The following is a 23,751-nucleotide window of genomic DNA, read 5'->3' as shown; positions in this document are numbered from 1 at the left end:
ATTATAGTCTTGGTGGTTATAGTCAGAGGTGCCACTGGTTCTGTAAACTATGCTTGATACAGCATGGTTCCTTAAGTGCTGGAATGTACTATAAATTCCAAGTTACTGTAAATTTGGCTTCACACTTGACTTATATGATTGATATCATGATTGAAATAGTGTAGCTTGGTGGTAAAGATGGTATAAAAGTGTGGAAGTTAATTATTTGTATCTGAGAACTGGTGATATTAGATGCTTTCTATATAAGCTGCTATTATGAACTATACATATATATATATATTAACCCTATCATCAGAACCACCAATTTGTTGAGGTTAATCATTCTATTTGCAGATGAGGAGACTGAAGCTTAGAAAGAGGATCAGTAACTTCCCCAAGTCTACACAGCTAGTAAGTGATAGATTTAAAATTAAGTCTATTTGACTCCAAAGCTATTTATAAGCTTTAAAATTGTCTTAAACAGAACATTAAGCCTATGTTTTTTTCACAGTAGTAGATTTTCTCCCTAAACATTTGGTTACTTGTTTCAACTCTTATAGAAAAGCTGGGTTCTAGTCCTGGCTTTGACTGCCCAGCTGTGTCCCCGAACATGCCATCTGAATTCTCTGGACCCGTCTTGTCCACTGAATGAAGGCTGAACCACAGGATCACCAAGATCTTTCTAAAGGTCAACTCTTACAATCCCTGTACTTTGTGGATTTAGTCTTTGAGCCTAGCTCACTTAATCACTTTCCTAACTATAATGCCTTCTATTTGGAGCAAAAATATATGTACTTTTATTACTGGTAATATACCACTTACTGTGAGCTGACTGCCGTAGGTAACCATTTATCGCATTTCCTGTATGCTGGGAAATACACTAAGTGCTCCACACAGATGATCACAACAGGTCTAAAAGGTGTATTTTAAAGTTTACATTTTATAGGGGAGTAAGGTTTTGACTTACCCAAGGTCAAACTTGCGGAGTGGCGGAGCCAGAATTCCAGCCCCTGTGTGTTTGACAACAAAGCCCTTATATATTAAGGGAACATTAATGTAACTGTATATATTTTCTAATTCTATTTTAGGCTTAAATTAGATCATGGACATTGTCTTTTCAACCAGTTTTTTTTTTTCTTTTTTATAAGATATTGTTGGCTCCTGTCTGTGATTTTACTGCTTACTTTCTGCCCGCTTTACTAACCACGGGGAGAAGGAGAGGAGGGAGGACGTTGCTGTTTTCGCGTTAAATCTCTATTTCAAACTCTAAGTTTATAGTCAACAGCAGTAAGCGGAATGGAATCCCCGGCTTTCTGCCTCTGCGGGGAACCGCGGATCAACTTCCGCGTCCTCCTTTCTGAGAATGCGCCTTCTTCCGCTGAACTACGTTTCCCAGCGGCCCGCGCGGCCAAGCGCGCGAGCTCGCCCAGCCCTTCCTTCCTCCTCGCCTATCAGCGGGTCGCAGCGTGATGATGCAAACCCGACGGGCGCTGACGAGTGACGGCGTTCTGGCTCGCGACCGCAGCGGCGGCCTTAGCAGCGGCAATAGACGCAACAGCGGCGACTGCAGGGACGACGACGACGACGGCGGGGCGGGCGCTGTGCGGAAAGGGGAGGGGTAGGCGGGCGGCGCCGGCGGCTTCAACTGCGGCAGCTACGGCTAGGGCGACGGAAGAAGGATCCCCATCAGCCGGAGGTTGAGTTAGGCCTAAGCAGCGCCTGGCCGCTCGGGCTGTCCTCTGCGGGGGATCTCCATAGAGACGGTGACATACACAGAGGCGGGGGTCCGCGGGAGGCTGCCGGACCGGAGCCAGCTCCTCGGCCTCTGTCGCCGCCACCCCCTTCCCTGCCGCCAGCGCGCATTCTCCCTCCGCTCTTGCTCGCAGCCCCGCGGTCCCCGGTGTGCCCGTGCCCCACTGTGTGGGCAGCGCGGGCGGACTTTTGGGCTGGGGCCGGGCGGGGGGAGGCTCTAAGGCCGCCTCTGCCTCTCCCGCCCCCTTACCCGCCCCGGAGGGGGAAGCCGCGGAGGCTCCGCCATGGCCTCGGGAGCCGGAGGCATAGGAGGGGGCGGTGGCGGCAAGATCCGGACGCGGCGTTGCCACCAGGGGCCAATTAAGCCTTACCAGCAGGGGCGACAACAGCACCAGGTACGGGACTGCGACGCCGTGGGGGCCTAACCGGTGGGGAACTTGGCGGGAGTGAACGGGCGGAGAGGGGCCCTGGCGCCCCACGTGGAGCGGACGGGAGGGCCTGAGGGCAGGCCGGAGCGAGGCGGCGGGATCTCAGGCCGCTGGGGCGGCAACGGGAAGTGGGCTGAGACAGGCCAACCTTGCGGCGCACACGTGTGGTTCGGGCCGCCTCTCTCCAGCCCTCTCGGCCTGGGGCTTTCCCCCGGCCTGCGCAGGGCGGGAACAGAAATCCTAGGCCACGATGGGCCTAGGAGTCTTTATATTTTGGCGGGGATTGGGGGTTTGAGGGTATTACTTACGTCCTCTCGAGGGAGAAAAGAAAAGATGTAGCTGGAGGCCCCTACGCTTGCTGTTTTGTAGTCTCCCGCGTTTCAACGTGTGTGAGGAGGGGGCTGCCCCAGGGGGATCTGCCTCCGGGGCACCTGGGGGTTGGTGGGGGCGCTGTTACACGGAAAGTGGAATAACTTAGTCTCAACCTATTAATTAATTCTCCATCTCCCCTTCCTGTGTCCCTCCCCGATCTGAGAGCGTTGACTTAGATTTTTTCCCCCTTAACCGGGTTATAGTTAGTGGCACTGGGGCATTTTTGAAAGTCCCTCTCCACACTTACGTTTTTTTTCCATCGCGAGACTCTTACCTCCCCATTTTTGCTCCCTCCCCACCTTTTATCTTGGAGGCTAGAATTGGCCATTATGCATAGTTGACCGGGACTCCAGTTCTGATCTCATGCATAAAATATTTTAAATTATGGGGCGTATTTTTGAAACTTAGGTACTTTTGACACTCCAGGAATGTTGGTGGTCTTATAATTTAACCACCTTGCGCACGTGTGGGTGTTTGAAATTATGAAAAGGCGTTTATCCTAACCGTAATTTGATTCTGAGGAATTTACTTTTTTAAAATACTTACTTGTTGGTTATGCGGATTAAATAGGAAAATGTTAAAAACGTTTTGATAGAAGTCATTTCTAAAACTTCTCAATGATACTAAAGTGGAAAGTAACTGTCTTGTTAAAAAAAAAAGTATAGCAAAAGGGTCTGATGACTTGTTGCCTACTGTTTAAGGTAGACTTCCTCGTCTGTTTTATCGCAGATGATGATGAATATTGAACACTTCTAACAAGTTTGGTGGTGGTGTTATTGTACCATTAAAAACAATTTTAAAAGTAAAGATTGGAGAGCAATTTCTTAATAGTAAAAATTGTGGTTTATAATATTGAGTCGCTCTCTACTAATGGTTATAAGTCTTGGCATTACTGTTACCTCCCACCAGTTTTCCCCCAGATATATCCGGAAGGTGCTTGATTTTCAGATTTCTTTGTGAGGAGCAGAGGTGCAGCAGATTTAAGATTAGAATTCAGGTCACAAGCCTGGCCATTTAACGTAATCCTTTTGTAGAATGGAAGTTAGACACATGCTGTTTTTCCTGAAGAATAAATGTCTTTGAGTGTTTTCTTAGATTTCCTTAAAATAAGGTTACTACATAAAAATTGAAATGTTGTAAATACAGATTGTTGGATGGTCTGGACAGTTTAGAAAGGAGCTCATATATTCCGGGTGGCAAAAGCTATAATCACGCCTTCTATTTAAGTGTACTCAGGGAAAAATCTAATTGGGGGAAGATGATGCCTTAACAGCATAACACCTGTGACCCAAATTGTCTTAGAGCTGATACGATTTCAGGCTGTGCAGTTTTGTTTTAGAGCTTGATAATTTATCATTTCCCCCTGTCTAAAATACTTTTTCAGCTTTTTGTCCCAGCCATTTAATTGAAAAAGTACATTTTTAGCTTTTGAATTGACATTAAAGTTGTCTGGGGGTTTCTTAATCAACACCGCAGGTGCTAATATAGGCAGATACTCTCAAAGGAAATTGTCCAGGAATAAACAAAAGAATACTCTATTTAAGGATCTTCTTAAATATTAAAGACAAGACTCTTTAGTCCTTACTGGGACGTTTGTGGACTTGGAGACTACCTGCCTGCTGTCCACTGTCCCAGGCTGCCATCTCTGTTTTGCAGCAGCTGCTGAGTCATCATGAATAGCAGGGAACTTCATGACATGGCATGTTTTGTACTAATGTTATTTGGTTAAATGTCTAGTGGTTTCTGAGCGAAAATGAAGTTTTGGATTTTGTAGTTGAGAGTTGGAATGAGAAGTCTGGCACTGTCGGTTAATGGATGTTTGCCATCGCCTGTCAGGCCGACCGGCTTGTGCAGTCATGCAGTACCTGTGACTTCTGCATGTGTTCAACTGACTTGTAATTTCCTGTTTTGACTTCTGGTTTAGCTCTGCTGAGGTATATCTGAAGTTTACATTTTTTTTTTTCCTTTTAACTTCTGATCTTTAAAATGGCATCTTGCTTGAAGTTACGGAGACAAAAAGTTCATTGTCTTACTCAACTAAGTGAGGGATAGTAATATAAGAATTGTAGCAACGAAAGTGAAAAACAGCGCGGAATGATCAGTTGATCATTTTTACTTGCCTTCGTCCCTATTCCCTAACTCTTAGCCCAGATGCCTTTAAGAAATGGTATCATTATTCTAGTTAGGAGTGAACAGGTCGCTAAAGAGGATGTGGTTAGTTCTTGTCACCTGTTCAGTCTCCTTTCCCATTTCCTTTTTGTGCAGATGGTCAGGCCCAGAAAGTCAGCTCTGGAGAGGTCAAGCTGCTTTTCTTACTAGCCACCACCAAAAACTTGAGCCCATGGGCAAACCAGAACCTTGCCTCTGGAAGAATCTACTGCCACCTCCTGGTGAGAGGAGAGCTACTTGTTTTTGCCCTTTTATCTTCTTGGTTGTAGTTTGTCTTACAAGTCAGTTTCTGCATCTAGCTGTTTCAAAAAAGAGGGGGAGGAAACCCCTTTGTTTAGTACCTTAGATCAGGAGTCTGCAAACTTTTTCTGTAAAGGGCCAGATAATGAATATTTTAGGTTTTGTTGCTGCAAGTTCTTTGGTTTTTATAACCCTTTGAGAAATGTTAAAGATCATTCTTAGTTTGAAGTCTGTACAAAAGGCGGAGGGCTGAATTTGGCCCGTAGATTATGGTTTGCCTGATCCTGGTTTATATAATAGTGTAGTTTTTTTCTGTTTATTTGTTTGTTTTGGTAGCTTCTATATGATACTTTGTCCCAAATAAATGTGTCCTGGTTGGTATTTGATCGCTAAAGAGTGTTCTCAGTTTTGAAAAGGTAGAATATTTAAAAGTTGAATACTTACCTCATTCCAGAAGTCACTAAGTAGTTTTGATTTTATTTTATCTTTGTTTGCTTTATCCTAGATTCTTAATTATTACTATCAGTAGAAATAGAAATGGAAATAGTTGATAGGAAAATGTGCTACAATACAGTTAGAGTATCTGGGTTTGAATCCCTTCTCTGCCAGGACTTGGAAAAGTTCTCTCTGCTTAATTTACTCATCTGTAAAGTGGAAATTGTGAGGGTTAAATGAGATAATATAAGTAAAGCTCTTAGAACAGGGCTTGGCATGTATAGTAAGGACTCATTTGAAATTGTTGTGATTAAGTAGAACCTTTTGATATAAATATTTATTGTTTCTGAATTTTGCTGCCTCTTAGTAGAGCTTTTTTTCCTTTGTGTAACCAAGTTCACCTTTTATAGGCTCCTATTGGATTTGAGGATTTGTTTCTTGAGTGATGAGGCCAAACCTTAAACTAGAAATGCTAGTCACTTAAGTGTATAGGAAAGTAAATCCAAGTATTAAATTGTTTAATGCAAAGTAGATTTTTGTTTGTGATGAGAGGCCCTGGTGTGTGATAGTTTATCAATTTACTCACCAATTTTTCTGATAAGATAAATGACAAAAAAGCCCATGTGTTGTCACCATTTCCTGGAAAGTCCTCTGATGAGGCAGAAGTTTGAAGTAAACTGAAGACTTTGGTCTGATGACACTAATTAAAACCGTTTTCACTAGGCACAGAATATTAGTGGAAAAGTGTAATGACCTGGTAATTTTCAGAATTGTTTTATTTGTAGCTACTTAGCTTATTACTTAGGATCGTCTGGTGTAGAGTTTAGGGCTACGAGGAGTATTTTTAAGATTTTAATGCCCCATTTGTTTTGTGGCTTTTTTATAAACCCTTCATTAATTTTTCTTTCTTTGACTACCTTTCTACTTCTCTCATTTAGTTGGCTTTGTGTTATTTATCATTCCAGGGGATGGCTCAATTTTCTCATACACTTGGATAGCTTTACAAGTTGTTTTTTTGGAGGAAAGACTTATTAGTGTGGCAACAAAAATACTTGCTTAAGCTGAAACCATTGTACCAAACAAATGTGTTACTTATTTTTTTGAATTCTAGAATTACTGATGTCCTTTATTGAAACTTGTCACATATTCATATGTGGGAATAAGAAATTGGTTGGATAGTGCAATTGTAGATAAGTTAAAATCATACACCAGCTGATCCTCTAGTGGAGGTGATAGACTGTAATTACCATTTGACAAATCGCCATCGTATAGGGAGTGCAGGGCACTGATGGTGCATAAAGATGAATGACTGTCCCAGACTTGGAGGATTAGAGAAGACTTTCTGTAGGAAAACTTACATTAAGTTATAATAAAAGCAGTTATGCTTAACCACTGAAGCCTCTGAAAGTAGGAAGGGAACTAATCTGATAAAGTAGGACTTGAGTATTCACTCCTTAGTAGACCTTTACTCAGTATGTCTCTGTTTACATCTCAAGGTTTTGTTTGTTTTTAATATCACAAAGCATTCTTTCTTTGGGTCCATATAGGAAGCTGATTTGCCCCCTTTCTGTAAAGATCTGAAGCATGTTATCTCAATAACTCCTGAAAAGGTAGACCTTTGGTAAGAGTCAAAGGAACTTTTTCTTCTGTAAGAAAACAATTTTCCCCCTTTCTAGCTCCCTTTCTCTGATTTCCTTTAGTGGCTGAAGTCTTACCTTTGGTACTTTGAAATTCATAAAAATTACCAGGCAGGGTAATTTATCTGATAGACAGGGTCCTTTACCTCTTTATAGTCTACCCAATTCTGTGCATAATCAGATTTCTTTTCCCTAGCACTTTTTTAAACCTCAAATATCTGGTAGTTGGTTATGTACTATAAATGTGTTAAGTCTTTAACTGAAAGTAAAATAGATTTAAAAGTAGCCTTTTATGTTTTACTTCTGTTTACTTCTATGTTTGATTTTCCAGAATTCATATTATAAAGTAGATATTTATAAAAGTTGATATGATGGCATGACATTTGATAATGAGGTAATCAAGGAAATAGTTTATCTTGTAGTTAAGCTTATACTCAGGGTTATGTTTATCATGGCCTTAATTGGGAAACCTGTCACTGAGTTTTTAGATGATTTTAGTACAGTGTTTCTCAAACTAATTTGCATAAGAATCACCTTAATAGCTTGTTAAAGCAAATTTGCATTTCTAACATACTCTTAGATGACTGCCACCAGTGCTGCTGGTTTGAAGACTGCAATTTGAGAACTGCTGCTTTAGTCCCTTTGTAGTGACTAAATGAGCTACAGAACAAAAGATTACACATAGATTCTCACACAGACGTGTGCACACACTCGTGATTAAAGGGGATTTTTAAACAAATTTTATTGAGTTATAGTCAGTTTACAATGTTGTGTCAATTTCTGGTGTACAGCACAGTTTTTCAGTCATACATGAATATATATATATTCATAAAGGGGAATTTTAAAGGATTTTAAATAGTTAAATCATAGTTAACAGGTTTATTAGATTTCACATTTGTAAACAAGTTTACCAGAAGCTTGGACAGCATGTGCCAAGGACACTTCTATGTTTGAGTCTTTCACTTTTTGTCTCCCTAACTTAGAATCTTAAGCTTCCGGAGGGTAGGAACTTGTTCCCTGCTATATCCCCAGTGTTCTTGCCTGACATGGAATATGCAATCAATAATATTAAGTGAATTGAATGAAGAAAAGCAGTGTTTGCTTTTACCCCTGTGAGTTAAAGATTCTAAAATATTCACCAGGATAAGCCTCTTCCCCGGTCCATTTATGTACTGTTTGACAGAGATACAGGGTGGATGTATCTTTTGAGTAATACGGGTGCCTCCCCAAGTGTGGTGCATGTGTTCCATTGTTGCTAAAGAAGATGAATCTAACTGATATGTGGACTGACTTTCAAAATTTTCATGTTAATTAGAAAACACATTTGACAAGTACAGTGCTGTATCAGTTAAGGACCTAGCAAGAAACAGTTCACTCCAGATGGTTCATCTGAAATACCTTTAAGAAAGAGTCTATTCAGAGATAAGGAATACACATAGGATAGCAGGATGCCCAGAGAGTAGCAACATTGGGAAGCTGTTACCATCCCCGGGGTGGACGGATAAAGGGCAGAAATCGTGTCACTGGAGTGGGGGAAAGGCCTGGCTGGAGCTGTCATTTTAAGGATGGGGCACTTGAGCAGAGAGGGAGCACAGGAAGAAAGACTTGTCTTTCCTCCCATCCTCTAATACCTGGTGTCCTCCAGAATCTCTCATGGACCACGCCTACCAGAAGCCAATTTGATGAGATAGCCAATCAAGAGTAGAGTTAGGAAATGGCAAGTGAAGACTGGTGCGACATCACATCTGTGATTTGATAGATTTTATTGTTTATTAAGAGAAATAAAATAAATGGATAGAAAGAAAAGCATTAAGTAATAGCACACGTAAAAATCATGGCTAAAGTTTGGGAAACACTGGGGAAATAGTTACATAAGCCACATTGTGTTCAGCACAGTCCATTGTAAGATTTGTTTTTCTGATTAATTTTAGAGTATTTTATGATATATTTGAATTGTTGTCTAACTAGTGCTTCACATGTATGTTTTCCAGATAACTGAACATTAAGATTTAAGTATACATAATTTTATTCACCTCTTACAGAAGGACTTTCTGTCTAAAATGTGTTGTAATTTTCTGAAATGTGTCTAATTCCCTAATCTCTCTAGAATAGTGGTTCTCTAACTATAACATACATCAGAATCTCTTGGGAGGGTTTGTTAGAACAGGTGAGCCCTACCTCCTGAATTTAGTAGGGCTGGGGTAGGGCCTTAGGTGATGCAGATGTAAATGGTGAAGGGACTGCATCTTGGGAACCACTAGCATGAGGGTACACTGAGCTTAATTTAACTTTTTTTTATGACTTCAGGTCATTTACCCTATAATGGTATATTGAAGTATAGGGATATTTCTTTTTAATAATGGTTGCAGGTCAGTTTTATCATCTGTGTTTCTTTTTACTATCAAGCATGCTTCAGGCTGTCATTCATTGTGCCACTGCTAATTCCTCTGTCACACTGTAATTTTCTTGTACTAATCTGCTGTGGGCTGAGGTTAAATTGGTTATGTTTTAGTTTAGGAAAGAGAAGGTCTCCAAGCAAAATTCATGAGTTTCAGTGGATGAACTTTATTGTATCCATTTTGACTGTTCAGTTTTTACTAATTGCTCTCCACAGTATCTAATGCTGCCACATAAATGACGTTTCGTTAAGTCTGGCGTTAATTTTAAATTGTTCTGTACTTGTCTCTTAGGTGAGTAGGGATCACAGGAATCTCTGCTACTTTTAGTAGCTAAACACTTCAGAGGTAGTCCACAAAAGACTTGACACTAAATTCTTGCTAGAGTGCTTTAGCTAACTTGTCACTTCATATCAAGTGTATCTTAAGTTTTTTCTTTTTTAAACTAATGTCATATCTTGAAAGCACTTGAAAGTCTTTTGGAATATGAGAGGGGGGTAAATAAATATTTAAATATGAGTAAAATAATAAGTATATTTTTATAAATATTTAATCTTAAAGTAGATAGATAATCTTTCTTTCCAAAGGAACTAATACTATGTAACCTGAGCATAGAAAAGGGAAACAGTGAACTTGTATTTTGGAGCAGTGAGTGTCCTAGGATTGTTGCTTCATGTATTGTTAGAGAGCTGAGATTGTAGGTCTGTTCAAAATTTTTGTTTACAGGAAAAATAATTACATATTTCCCAGTTGTTTTCCATACCTTTTCAAACAATAAGGAAAATACTGTTCAAGTGCCTATGTCAGAGGTGTCTTCCACCTTTTCTCTTGACTATTTTTCAAGGCCTCTTTGTCTTGGGTTAGCTTTTCAAGGTAGATTTGTGTATTCTGCCTTGATTTTAGCTACTGTTTTTTTGTACCTGCCAGTTTATTTTTTTTCCTTCTGACACTACTCTATGAAGGAAATTGCTGCCTAAAACTGGTCACTTCACCCCCATTTGTTTCTGCTAGCTTTTTTTCCCTCGTTAGTAAAATTATCAGTGTATGTTTCTGTTATATTTTGTAAACTGCGAAGTGCTTTCACATTATTTCATTTGATCTTCATTATAATTTCTATGAGGTAGTAGTGGGGGGAGGTGTTACTCTTATTTTACCTAGAGTAAAGCAGAGTACAAGGAGGTACTCAAATTTCACCTTTGGTCTTACTAATCCCTGATAGACCACAGCCGTTGTGTTTGGACCTTGGGCAAGTTACTTAACTTCATTGTCTCTCATCTGTGAAGTGCACTATTAAAACCAATTTCATAGTTATTGTGAGGATTAAATTGAGTAATTTAATAATACATATAAACTGCTGAGAACTGTCTGACATGATGAATGTTAATAATGCTGATAGTTGTTATACCACATCTTTCTCTCCCTTTAAAAGTTACTGTAATAAAATTCTTGATTTTCAGGCCACATTTGATATAATGAAATTTTACATCCCCCCCAAAAATCTTAGATTATTTCTTGAGTTTATTATGTTGAATTTAGTTACCTTATTGCCTGTCTTTAAAAAAAAAATCTCATTTTTGTTTGTCTAAATCTTTGTTCTTAAAGAATGTATAGTAAAATAATTGGGGACGCTGTTGAAGGTATTGTTTATATTGCTTCTTTTAATATGCTGGGATCAGGATGGATTTTTTTGGTCTGGGATTATAACATTTTAGTGCATATCTTATTACTAAATCTAAAATTTATATTGCTTATTTGATGGCCTGTTAGAATTTTTTAAGGATAGAATAATATGGCCATTTGGAGCTCATGGACGCAAATGGAGAAAAGAAAAAAGTAGAATTTCATAATGTCTAGAATTTGTAAAATGCATTATGTCAGCATTCACTTGAGTAACTGAATTTTAGGAAACTTTGTTGGAAACAGTTATGTTTTGCCTGGTATGGCATTCTCTAAATAGGTACTTACTTAAAAACATAAATTTCTAAAACTGCCTTCCATGTTTTTCCCCCCAACAGGGCATCCTTAGCAGGGTTACAGAATCTGTTAAGAATATTGTGCCAGGATGGCTTCAAAGATACTTCAACAAGAATGAAGATGTATGTAGCTGCTCAACAGACACAAGAGAGGTGCCACAGTGGCCGGAGAATAGGGAAGATGACCATGTGCTATATGCTGACGAGGAGAGCTCTAACATTCATGATGGGAGAGTCACTCCTGAGCCAACAGTCAGTAACACAGAAGGTAAATAGAATGTGGATGTTTGGTTACAAATGATAGGTTTTCATGTCTGAATTTAAAATACCTTTCTATTACTTGGCTATGGTCAATCTAATTGTGTAGTAGAGAAGCCGCATTGGAGGAGGGTGATGATCACCTTCAAGTCAGATCTCTTTCTTATCAGCTTTTTGTTTATTTAAGGGAGGCTGAAATGCTATGTCAGTTAAGAGTTCAAGCTCTGCTGTTAGATTTTGAGTTTGAAATTTTATACTGCCAATTGTTAATCATGTGGCTTTGGTCAAGATGATTTATATTCTCCTCTGTGCCCTCGTAAGTGATTTTGAAAAAAGTAAATGTGAAGCCCTTACTCTGGGTCTTGGCACTGAGGGAGCAGTGTGACAACGCCTCCCACCACACACAGACCTGGGTGTGGTGTGACTGCAGTTGGCTCTTTCCTCTGTGCCGCGGGCTCAGCTGGGCCATTTCATTAATCTCATCATTGAGTGGCCCTGCATTTTAAAGCCTGAGATTTTGGGGATCCATTTATGGCATTTTGGTAGGGTTTACAAATGTTAAATAGCTTCAGTGTAACCCTTAAATGTGACATATTTAGGGATATTTCTCTGTTATTTCACTATATCTATGTTGTACACCTTTATTGAGATGTATTTCATGTAACGTAAGACTCACTCATTTAAAGCACACAGTTCACTGGTTTTTAGTTATTCAGAGTTGTCCAGTCACCACAGTCAGTGTTAGAACATTTTAAACACCATCCTTCTCACCTCCTCCACCCTCCCTAATGCGTAATCCCATACCATACCCCTTAGTAGTCACTCCTTATCCCACCCTTCCAGCCCTACTACTTTGTATCTAAAGATTTTCCTACACCAGGCATTTCATATAAATGGGGTCATAAAATATGTGGTCTTTTGTCACTGGCTTCTTGTACTTAGCAGAATGTTTTCAGGGTTCATCCATGTCGTCGCATGTATCAGAACTTCTTTATTGCCAGGTAATATTGTATGGCATGGATAAACTACATTTTATTTATCCATTCATCAGTTGATGGACATTTGGGTTGTTTCTACCTTTTGAGTGTTAAGAACAGTGCTGCTGTGAATATTAGTGTGCAAGTTTTTGTGTGGTTGTGTTTTCTTTTGGGTACCTATCTAGGAGTGGAATTGCTGGGTCATCTGGTAATTTTAACATTTTCAGAAAGAACTTTTTCTAAAGTGGCTATACCATCTTACTTTCCCACCGGCAATGTATGAAGAATCCAATTTCTTCACACCTTCACAAATACTTATTTTACTTTTTTTTTTTTTAAATTAAATATAGCTACTCTAGTGATTGTGAAATGGTATCTAACTGGTTTTGCTTTGCATCTGTCTAATGACTAACAATGTTGAGCATCTTTTTGTGTGCTTATTGGCCATTGGTATATCTTTGGAGAAATAGCTTTTCACATCCCTCTTTTCCATTTTTAACTGAGTTGTCTACTTATAGTTGAATTGAAAGAGATCTTTATATATTCTGGACTGGATTAGAAGTCCCTTATCTGTAAGTATATGATTTGCACATATTTTCTCCCATTCTGTTGGTTGTATTTTATCTTCTTGATTGTGTCCTTTGATGTGCAAAATTTTAAATTTTGATAAAGTCCACTTTCTCTCTCAAGTATATATTCTTTTCAATATATATATATTTTCTTTCACTACATGTTTTGACATAATTATACATTTTTTTTTCTAATTCTGTGTTAAATCTTGTTTTGTCTGAATAATTGATGTGGATGTGTTCCTGTTAATTTTGATGTACTTAGTAACTTATTTTCCTGTTTGATTTGCTCAAAGTGAAAATTAGTGAGAGTGAAATGGGCCTGAAAGAATAATTCTCATTTTGGGGAAATTGGCAGATCTAAGCTTTCTTAGTGATACTCAGTTTGGCTTAGTCTTTAAATCCTTGCTTATTTTTATTAGGATAATGCAGGGAGTTTTAATATCTGTACTTTCAGGGTTTCTTTTCATGTGTATTACCCAACAACCATCTTGAGATTTTATCTGGTAGATCTCTAAGCTGACTGCTTTTGTGTCATTCTCTTTTTTGGACATTGAGTGGGACCCCAGTTGCTGTTTATTTTGATTAGTGGCTTGTAGTGTGTACCAGCATATATCTACAGTGACTGAAACCTCTTCTATTTTAAGGAGCATGCTTGTGGGGATTAACAAACTGAAGAATTTAGTTTAGCTGTGAAATAAATGCAGTTTCTCATTTTTACATCTGTCAAAGTTCTTTTTTGTGTGTATTTGTGTTTTCATTGTGTTTTCATTGAAATTATGGAATTAATTCATTGGTCTGCCAAGGTCAATTCCAACTTGGATTTTATTCATTATATTATTAAGCTTATTAATATATATTATTGTATGTATAATATATATTTATATATGTATAATTATATATGTATTATATGTTATTCTGTTAAATGTATACTATACACTTCTTTGTAACTTCTAAATTTAAATTATTGTGGAAAATTTCAAACTACAAAAGTAAGGAAGATAGTATAGTGAACCCCCGTGTAGCTATTACCCAGCTTCAAAGACAACCAGCTAATGGCTGACCTTGTTATCTTTGTTCCCACACTCATTCACACACCTTCTCACTCTGACTCCTCTGATGATTTAGAAGCAAATTGTGAGCAGCTTCTTGATACTAACTTTGAAAACCTGATAGCATTTTTTCCCCTCTGTCTTGCCTTAGAGCTGACTCCTACTCTTATTTTAAATTTGTAATTTCTAGACAGTTCTCTTCTCACGGTCTGCCTCGACCTTCCTCAAAGTATTAATTCAGTACTTGCCGTCACATAATGTGTGACTAAAGTACCATTGATAATTCCCCTATATGATGAACATAGATCTCACTAGATACAGCCAGTTTACATTTGAAACATTACACTTAAATTTGACAATGCAGTCTCAAAACAACTTAGACATACCTACTCCTGAAGTAATGCCAAATTATTGAAAGCGTAAAATAACAGTCCTGAATATTGTTTACTGAATAGTAATTTTACCAGGGTGGCTTTTATATTAATAGTAACTGGAGCTGCAGAGCATTGTACATTCTTCCAATAGCACAGTGCAGTAACAACGGTTATAGAATGGCCCATTTCAGATCTGTTATCTGCAGCTTTCTGCTTATGTGTACCTCCTTGTATTGATTGTCTTAATGATGGTGAGCCATTAGGGATCTAGATTTCTCCTGCTAGGTTAGTGGAATGGATCAATGAGGAGGACCTCCAATAACATACATGTTAAATTTTTATTGGTTCAGTAGGAGTTCAGGCCTCTGAGGGCCCCACAATGGCATCTCTAGTATGTTAGCATTAAATTGATGTTGTAGACTACATTGACTGAGTGATGCCCTGTGACTTACAAAACTGGGCGTTTGTGGCTGATGTGAATCTGTAGATGGCATGGCTGTGTTTAGTCTTATTAACTCAAATGGTGTCCTTTATTGGACCTGGTTTGGAGGTTAAGGAAGCTCTGTAAGTATGAAAAACTGGCATTGTTGTTAGCAGCATACCTTCCAGTAGAAGTATATCATATTAGATTTCTTTTTTCCCTATAGTTTCTGTATATACTAGATTTAGCAGATGTCTGCCAAAAGCTAGAAAATTGTCCTATTGCTTTTATCCTGTAGGATAATCTGCTGCAGGGATGAGAGAATGGATAAGTATAAAAAGCAGTTTTTGGATAGACTATATTATAAAATTTGAATACTTTGTCTTCTAAGAAACATTTTAACCTATATGTATATGAATCTTGGCTGCAAAGAAATTGAAGTATGATAACCTTTAGATGCCAGTAGGTTTAAATGCTAATACTTGTAGATTTCCAAGCTCCAGCCAGTATCTCTTTCTTGAGCAAGCTTGGTAAGAAATTATTGCATATACATTTGACACTAACTTCCCATTTCCCCTTACCCCCTGCCCCTGGCATTGTACCTTCTCTATGACTTTGACTACTCTACATACATCATATGAGTACAATCATACAGTGTTTGTCCTTTTGTGACTGGTTTATTTCATTTAGCAGAATGTCTTCAAAGTTCATTCACATTGCAGCATGTATCAGAATTTATTTTCTTTTTAAGGCTGAGTAATATTTACCACATTTATTAATTCATCTGTTGATGGACACTTGGTTTACTTCCACCTTGTACTGCTGTGAATAATTGGGTCAAGAACATGGTTGTATGCATCTCTGAAACTCTGCTTTCGGTTTTTTGGGGTATGTATGCAGACGTGGAGTTGCTGGGTCATATGGTAACTCTACTTTTAATTTTTTGAGGAACCACTATAGTGTTTTCCACAATGGCTACACCATTTTACATTTTCTATCAGTAGTGCACAAGAGTTCCAGCTTCTTCACATGCCCGCCAACATTTATTTTCTGTGTTTCTGATAGTAGCTGTCCTAATGAGTGCGAAGAGGTATCTCATTGCAGTTTTGATTTGCATTTCTCTGATGCTTAGTGTTATTGAGCATCTTTTCATATGCTTGTTGGCTATTTGTATATCATCTTTGGAGAACTGTCTGTTCAAGTCCTTTGCCCAGTTTTTAATTAGGTTATTTGTTTTTTTGTTGTTAAGTTGTAGGAGTTCTTTATATTTTCTGGATATTAATTTCTTATCATATATATGGTTAGTAAATATTTTCTACCATTCTGTAAGTTGCTTTTTCACTCTGTTGATTGTGTCTTTTAGTGCACAAAAGTTTTTAAGTTTAATACAGTCCCACATCTGCTTTTCTTTTGTTGCTTGTTGTATCCAAGAAATCATTGCTAAGACCAATGTCTTGAAGCTTTTCTCCTGTTTTTATTTCCTAGGAGTTTTATAGTTTTGGGTCTTATGTTTAGGTCTTTAATCTATTTTGGGTTTATTTTTGTATATGGTGTAAGATAAGGATCCAGTTTTCTTCTTTTGCATGTGGATATCCAGTTTTTCCAGGAAGAGACTGTTTTTTCTCCATTGAGTGGTCTTGGCACCTTGTCAAGGATCATTTGACCGTGTATGCAAGGATTTATTTCTGGGCTCTATGTTCTGTAACATTGGTCTGCATGTCTGTCTTTATACCAGGACCACACTGTTTTGATTACTGTTTTGTGATAAGTTTTTGAAATCAGAAAGTGTGAGACCTCCAACGTTGTTCCTTTTCAAGATTATCTTGGTTATTAGGGGTCCCTTGAGATTCCATAAAATTTTTAGGATGAATTTTTTCTACTTTCAAAAAAAGTTACTGGGTTTTTGAAAGGGATTGCATTGAGCCTGCAGATTACTTTGGGTAGTTTTGACATCTTAACAAAATTAGTTCATCCAATCTAAGAACATGGGATGTCTTTCCATTTATTTATGTCTTCTTAAATTACTTTTGTACTTTTCATTGTACAAGTTGTTCACTTCCTTCCTTAGTTAATTCCTAAGTATTTTGTTCTTTTTGATGTTAATGGAATCATTTTTGGAATCATTTTCTTAATTTACTTTTCAGATTGTTCATTGTTAGCATATAGAAACAAAACTGAATTTTGCATGCTGATTTTGTATCCTGCTACTTTGCTGAATTTATTTATTCTAACAGATTTTTTTCTGATGGAATATTTACGGATTTCTATGTATAAAATATATCATCTGCAAACAGATCATTTTACTTTTTCCTTTCTAATTTGGATGAATTTATTTTCTTTTTCTTGCCTTATTACTCTGGATAGAGCTCCCAGTACTGTGTTAAATAGAAGTGGGGAAAGCACGCATTCTTGTCTTATTTCTGATCTTAAAGGAAAATTAGTCTTTGACCATTGGATGTGATATTAGCTGTGAGTTTTTCATACGTTGTTTTTGTTATGTTGATGTTTTCTTCTAGTCCCATTTAAATGTTTTTATCTGCACCTTTTTTTGTGTAATAGCACTTGGAACTAAATAACCAGAATTGCTTAAGCTGTTAAATATTTTGGAGGCAGACTTTTAGAAAGATAGTACATAGAAGAAAACTACAGAATGATTTCAGGTAGCAAGTACAGTTCAGCACAGTAAAGAATAGCAGACTCTTCTTACTTACTGGGGAGAGTTAATCGAAGGATGCAAGGAATCATTAATCACTAGGGAATTATTAATATAATTTAGCATGTTAATAAGTGAAATGATGTTATCATTTTTTCCTTTTGGTAGATATGCAATAGGCATTTGGTGAAACTTAAAATCTATCTTTTATTTCTGTTTGGAGTTTGGAAACTACTGCTTACTTCCGCATACGTCAGTCATCCAAAGTCCAGAAATCGTGTAATGGTGAAACAATACAAGCATTTTTTAATGTGCTTTTTCAAGTGATTTTTGATTAAATTATCATTTTGAATAATACATGTAGAGATTCTGGATTCTGTTATTGTCCTTTGAAGAGTTTTGGTTCTTGTTTTAGCAGGCAGTTGTTACTGAATGATCATTTTGAACACTTGTAGACTTAGTTGTATCTTTTGTTAATGGGTATCTGTGGAAAATCTGAGGTGTGTTAAGTTCCTCAAGTGGCAGGAGTTGGCCTCCCAACTGTCTCCTCTGTGGCTTTTTAGGATGAGTTTACAGTAGGTCTTTTTCTAGGGAAGGTGGGCTTTACGTGTTTCTACTCTGTGTATACCAATACATGTAATAGCCCATCCGCTCTCTGGACACTCCCACGTGGACTTCTGGAGGCCCTTCCCTGCATAGTTTTCTACTGTCCAAAGCACTTAATTCTGATTTCTGCTTACTGTGTTTTGCCTGGACTCCAGCTGTCTGTGTGCCAGATCTGGAAATGTTCCTAGACGGAGATCTGGATGGGCAGTGATAGTAGGGCTCACCAGGAGTTTTTCTTGTGCTGTTCTTTGTTGTCTGAAAGTTATTGCCTCATTTATTTTGTCCACTTTAATAGTTATTTACAGTAGAAGGGCTGGTCTTGGGGCCCAGTTATTCCAGCTTAACTGGAAGAGCCTTTTGGAAACTTGACAAATGACTGTAAAGTTCTTGAAAATACACCTGAAAATGAATAGAGAAGTTCTGAAACAGAATAAGGGGAATGTAGGGTAGGTTGGAGTAACTTTTACAGGCATTAGATGTGTTATAAAGCTTTAGTATTTTAAGTATTATGGTACTGGTACAGAAATACACAGATACATCATTGAGGAAAGCCTCTTAGAATTCAGTATATGGTAGTGATGGTTTCTCAGTCAGTGAGGAAAAGATGGCTTACTTAAGATTATTTCAGAATATAAACCGACTAACCATCTGGAAAACAATGAAGCGGAATCATTCCTTCATTACCCATAACTGATTCCAGTTGGAGTCAAGATTAAATATTACATTGAAATAAAAGCAATACTACCAAAAAGAAAAGAGTAAAAGTTTTTAGTGCTTATATAGTTTTAGGATGGTAAGTCTGAGTAGACAAAGTACAAGTTATTTTCTGTATTATAAAGATATAAAAAAAAAATGAATGGGTTCAACCAACAGTGAAAAAATTAGTTGTGATATTTCAGATCATGTCATACTAATCTTACTGCTCAAAAGGAAATTAGATCTGACAAACTTTATTAGCAAGATAGACTTATTAATAAGCAGTTAAGAAATATAAATGCTCAGTGTTGCATTTAAATAAATGCAAATAAAATAATGGTTCCATTTGACATATTAGATTGGCAGAAATCAGAAAAGGTTATTATCCAGTGTTGGAGACTATGGGGGAAATATACACTGTCATTTGCTATTTGTGGAGTATAGCTCTGTGGACTATAGCTTAACAGGAAATTTTTGGATCACAGTATCTCTCATAAGCAAAAGTAAGCATGCATTCTGATCTGTTACGACCGATCAGTTCTACAGGATACTTGTTGAGGCTCAGGATATCTTGGACTACTTAGGCTGTTTCATGGGCCCAACTTTAGACTTTCAGAATCAGATTTTTTTGTGGGTCACTTAGGAACATTTGTTTAGTAATTCTCATGTTTCTCTTACATGCTTACAGAACCATGGATTTATCCAAAAGAATACTCTTTAACGTCTGAAAATATAAATGCTTGTATGTTTGATGGAGTATTGGGGGAAAAAATCACAAAAATAATTACAGTAAATCAATGTGGTAAAATACAGTGTGGTCTTTAAAGGGAGTGTGCTCTGTATGTAGAGACAAAATTATATTGACAAATGAAAAAATAAGTCACAGAACAGGAGGCATAAACATAATTATGTGGTTAGTTTATATGCACAAATATCTTCCCTATCTGGGAAAGCTATAGTTGATGTGCAATATTATATAAGTTTTAGGTGTACAATATAGTGATTCACAATTTTTAAAGGTTATTCTCCATTTATAATTATTATAAAATTTGGCTATATCCCTGTGTTGTAAAATGTATCCTTGCAGCTTATTGTATACATAGTAATTTGTACCTCTTAATCCCCTGTCCCTATCTTGCCCCTCCCCACTTCCTTCTCTCCACTGGTAACTACTAGTTTGTTCTCTATATCTGTGGGTGTTTCTTGTGATATTCACTAGTTTGTTTTATTTTTCAGATCCCCCTTGTAAGTGATATCATATGGTATTTGTCTTTCTTTCACTAAGCATAATTCCCTCCACATCCATCCATGTTGTCGCAAATGGCAGAATTTCATTCTTTTTAATGTCTGAATAGTAGTCTGTTGGAGGACATACAGTATTTTTGTAGCGGGGATATACAGATTTAATAGGGGTTGTTTATGGAGGGACAGACTTACCTTTTTGTTTTATGACTTTTAAAATTTTGGCGGGAGGAGGGAGGTAATTAGGTTTATTTATTTATTTAGTGGCGGTATTGGGGATTGAACCCAGGACCTTGTGCATGCTAATAAGCACACACTACCACTGAGCGATGCCCTCCTCTGTTTTATGACTTTCTTATGTAGCTTCTTTGCTTTTATTTTCAAGGAAAATTAAGAACGATGTACTTTTAGAAGTTATATTTGATCCCTGAAATGTTTTGACACTAGGTTAGGTAAATTAGGTTAGTTGTAACCTTGTTGGCTAAAGAATATCTTAAATTGGGCATATCATGGGAGGCTTTAGTGATCTGAATGAAAGCTGTATTTGTTATATAGTATGTTTTCTTAAGCACTATTTTGTTGTGATAGTATATTGCTTTTTCTAAGTTTGAATATTCATAATATTAATGCTTTTCTTTTAAGAACCCTCAACAACTAGTACTGCTTCAAATTATCCAGATGTATTAACAAGGCCCTCTCTTCATCGGAGCCATCTGAATTTCTCCATGTTGGAATCTCCTGCATTGCACTCTCAGCCCTCCACATCCTCGGCATTCCCGATTGGCAGTTCTGGATTTTCTCTTGTAAAGGAAATTAAAGATTCTACCTCTCAGCATGATGATGATAACATCTCAACTACCAGTGGTTTTTCTTCAAGAGCTTCTGATAAAGGTATTCTTGGCATTTGGTAGTAAAAATAAATTTCATGGAATAATTTTTTTCTAACCTGATTGTTACTTGCATTTTCTATTTGTAAAAATATAGGGTCTTGTAATTGCATTACCTATTTTTGTTCCAGATATAGCTGTTTCAAAGAACACTTCAGTGCCACCTCTTTGGTCCCCAGAGGCTGAACGTTCTCATTCACTCTCACAGCACACTGCCACCAGCTCAAAGAAACCAGCATTCAACTTGTCTGCCTTTGGAGCACTTTCTCCCGTGAGTCCTAATTTGATTTGATTTAATCACATTAGTTTTGAGTCTTTATTCCTTATAATTTATCATTATGTTTCTGTGCAGTCACTTGGGAATTCTTCAATCCTTAAAACAAGTCAGCTGGGAGATTCTCCTTTTTACCCTGGAAAAACAACATATGGTGGGGCAGCAGCTGCTGTAAGACAGCCTAAACTACGAAACACATCATATCAGGTTGGTTTGAATAGGAGAAGGATTCATAAACTTTTTTATTTTTAAATGATTAGTAAGTAACTTTTGGCATTCAAGTAGAGTTTTGTTTCACTTATTCTGTGGTGAAATGACAGAACTGTGGATTACATTCTTTTCATTTAGACATTATATTATTTTAGTCCTAAGTGAACATTTTATACATTGTGTGTGTGTGTGTGTGTTTCAGGAAGTGTGATGGTTAATTCCTTTTTTTTAAAATAGAGGTATAAGTTACATGTAAAATTTACCCTTATTACATACAGTATTTGAATTTTAACTGAATACGTACAATTGAGTAACCACTTCTACAACTGACATACTGAACAAACATTTCCATCACTCCAAGATGTTACCTTGTGCATCTCTAATCAACCTCTCTTCCTGCTTCCACTTCTTGGCAACTGCTGATCTGTTTTCTTTCCCTGTAGTTTTGCTTTTTTCCCAAATGTCATAAATTTAATCATACACTATGTAGTCTTTTGAATCTGACTTATTCTATGTAGTATAATGCGTGTGAGATGAATCTGTATATTTGCATATATCAGTAATTAGTCCTTTTTTTGCTGAGTTATAATACAGTTTGCTTATCCATTCACCAGTGAAAGGACACTTGGGTTGTAGTTGTGAATAAAAGCTGCTATAAACATAATTTTCATTTCCCTTGGGTAACTACCTAGAAGTTGGACTGTTGAGTCATATGGTAAATTTACATTAATTTTATAAAAACTGCCTAATTGTTTTCCATAGTGGCTGCTACCACTTTGCCTTCTCACCAGTATTACAAGAGTGTCCTGGCTGGCGCTTGTTGTCATCAGTTTTTTTCATCGTAGGCATTCTAATAGACATGTAGTGATAACTCCAACTCACTGTGGTTTTGCATTTCCCTAATGACTAGTGATGTTGGGCATCTTTTCATGTGCTTATTTACTATCAATATATTTTTGGTGAAATATCTGTTCAAGTCTTACTGCCCTTTAAATTTTTTTTTAAAAAGGTATTATTGAGTTATAATTAACATACAATATTATATTAGTTTCAGGTGGATGACATAGTGATTTGATATTTTTATACATTATGAAATGGTAACTGCGGTAAAACCAGTGACCATCCATCACCATATAGAGTTGTTAACAATAATTAGTGACTGTCTCTCCAGGACTTACTTATTTTGTGACAGGAAGTGTATGCCTCTTAATTCCCTTCACCTATTTCATCTGCTCCTTTTGCCCATTTTTTAATAGAGTTATTTTTCTTATTAGTGAGTTTCGAGAGTTCATTATTGAGGTTGTAAGTCCCTTAATAGATATATGTTTTGCGCACATCTCCCATTCTCTGGCTTGTCTTGACAGTGTCTTTTTGAAGAGAAGTTTTTACTTTTGATGACATCCAGCATTTTTTTTTCCTTTTATGATTCATGTTTTTGGTGTCAGAGCTATGGCATTTTTACCTACTCCAAGGTCATAGGATTTTCTCATTGTTTTCTTCTAGAAGCTTTGTAGTTCCAGGTTTTAATTTAGGCCTGTGATTCATTTTGAGTTAATTTTTGTATGTGGTATGAGATATGGATCAAGATTCATTTTTAACATACAAATTTCCCCTTTTTCTAGTACCATTTGTTCCTAAGACTATACTTTCCCCTTTGGATTGCCTTTGCACCTTTTTCAAAAATCAGTCGGCAGTATATATGGAAAGGATACTTACTACATCATGATTAAGTAGGTTTATCCTAGGAATAATGTGATCTACCGTGTAAACAAACTGAAGATTTATATAAAAACTGAACATCTCCACAGATGCATAAAACATTTGACAAAATCCAACATCCATTCATGATAAAAAATTTTCAGCAACCTAGGAATAGATGGAAACCTCCTCAACCTGATAAATCGTATCTATGGAAAATCTTCAACTAGCATCATACTCATGATGAAAGCTGAATACTTTCTTCTTAAGACCAAGAAGAGAACAAGGATGTCTGCTGTCACCACTGATAAATATCATGCTGTGGGTCCTAGCTAATACAAGAATAAAGAGATACAAGGCATCCAGATTGGAAAGGAAGAAATTAAATTACTCCTATTCATAGACAACATGCTTTTCTACCTAGAAAACCCCAACAATCTCCAAAAAACATTG

The 23,751-nt window shown here is 37.2% G+C and overlaps 1 protein-coding gene across 4 annotated transcripts in view; it reads left to right on the top strand.

Moving 5' to 3' along the window:
• The first annotated feature begins 1,498 nt into the window (after positions 1-1,498).
• NUP153 (nucleoporin 153) overlaps positions 1,499-23,751 on the top strand; it is a 63,708-nt gene continuing 41,455 nt past the window's right edge. For 3 of the 4 annotated variants that reach the window (XM_074348140.1, XM_010945683.3, XM_074348139.1), the window contains exons 1-5: positions 1,499-2,126; positions 11,424-11,649; positions 20,872-21,120; positions 21,248-21,387; positions 21,469-21,597. In XM_074348140.1, coding sequence (XP_074204241.1) covers positions 2,016-2,126; positions 11,424-11,649; positions 20,872-21,120; positions 21,248-21,387; positions 21,469-21,597 — 855 coding nt within the window. In that variant the 5' untranslated portion in view covers positions 1,499-2,015. Of the gene's footprint in view, positions 2,127-4,796; positions 4,922-11,423; positions 11,650-20,871; positions 21,121-21,247; positions 21,388-21,468; positions 21,598-23,751 lie in introns of all 4 variants that reach the window. The other variant, XM_074348141.1, reaches the window with a different exon arrangement.

The sequence above is a fragment of the Camelus bactrianus genome, chromosome 20 (genome assembly GCF_048773025.1).
Source record: "Camelus bactrianus isolate YW-2024 breed Bactrian camel chromosome 20, ASM4877302v1, whole genome shotgun sequence".
NCBI classification, from domain to species: Eukaryota; Metazoa; Chordata; class Mammalia; order Artiodactyla; family Camelidae; genus Camelus; species Camelus bactrianus.
The sequence above is the reverse complement of the archived record's forward strand: the minus strand, read 5'-3'. Positions and strand labels throughout refer to the sequence as shown.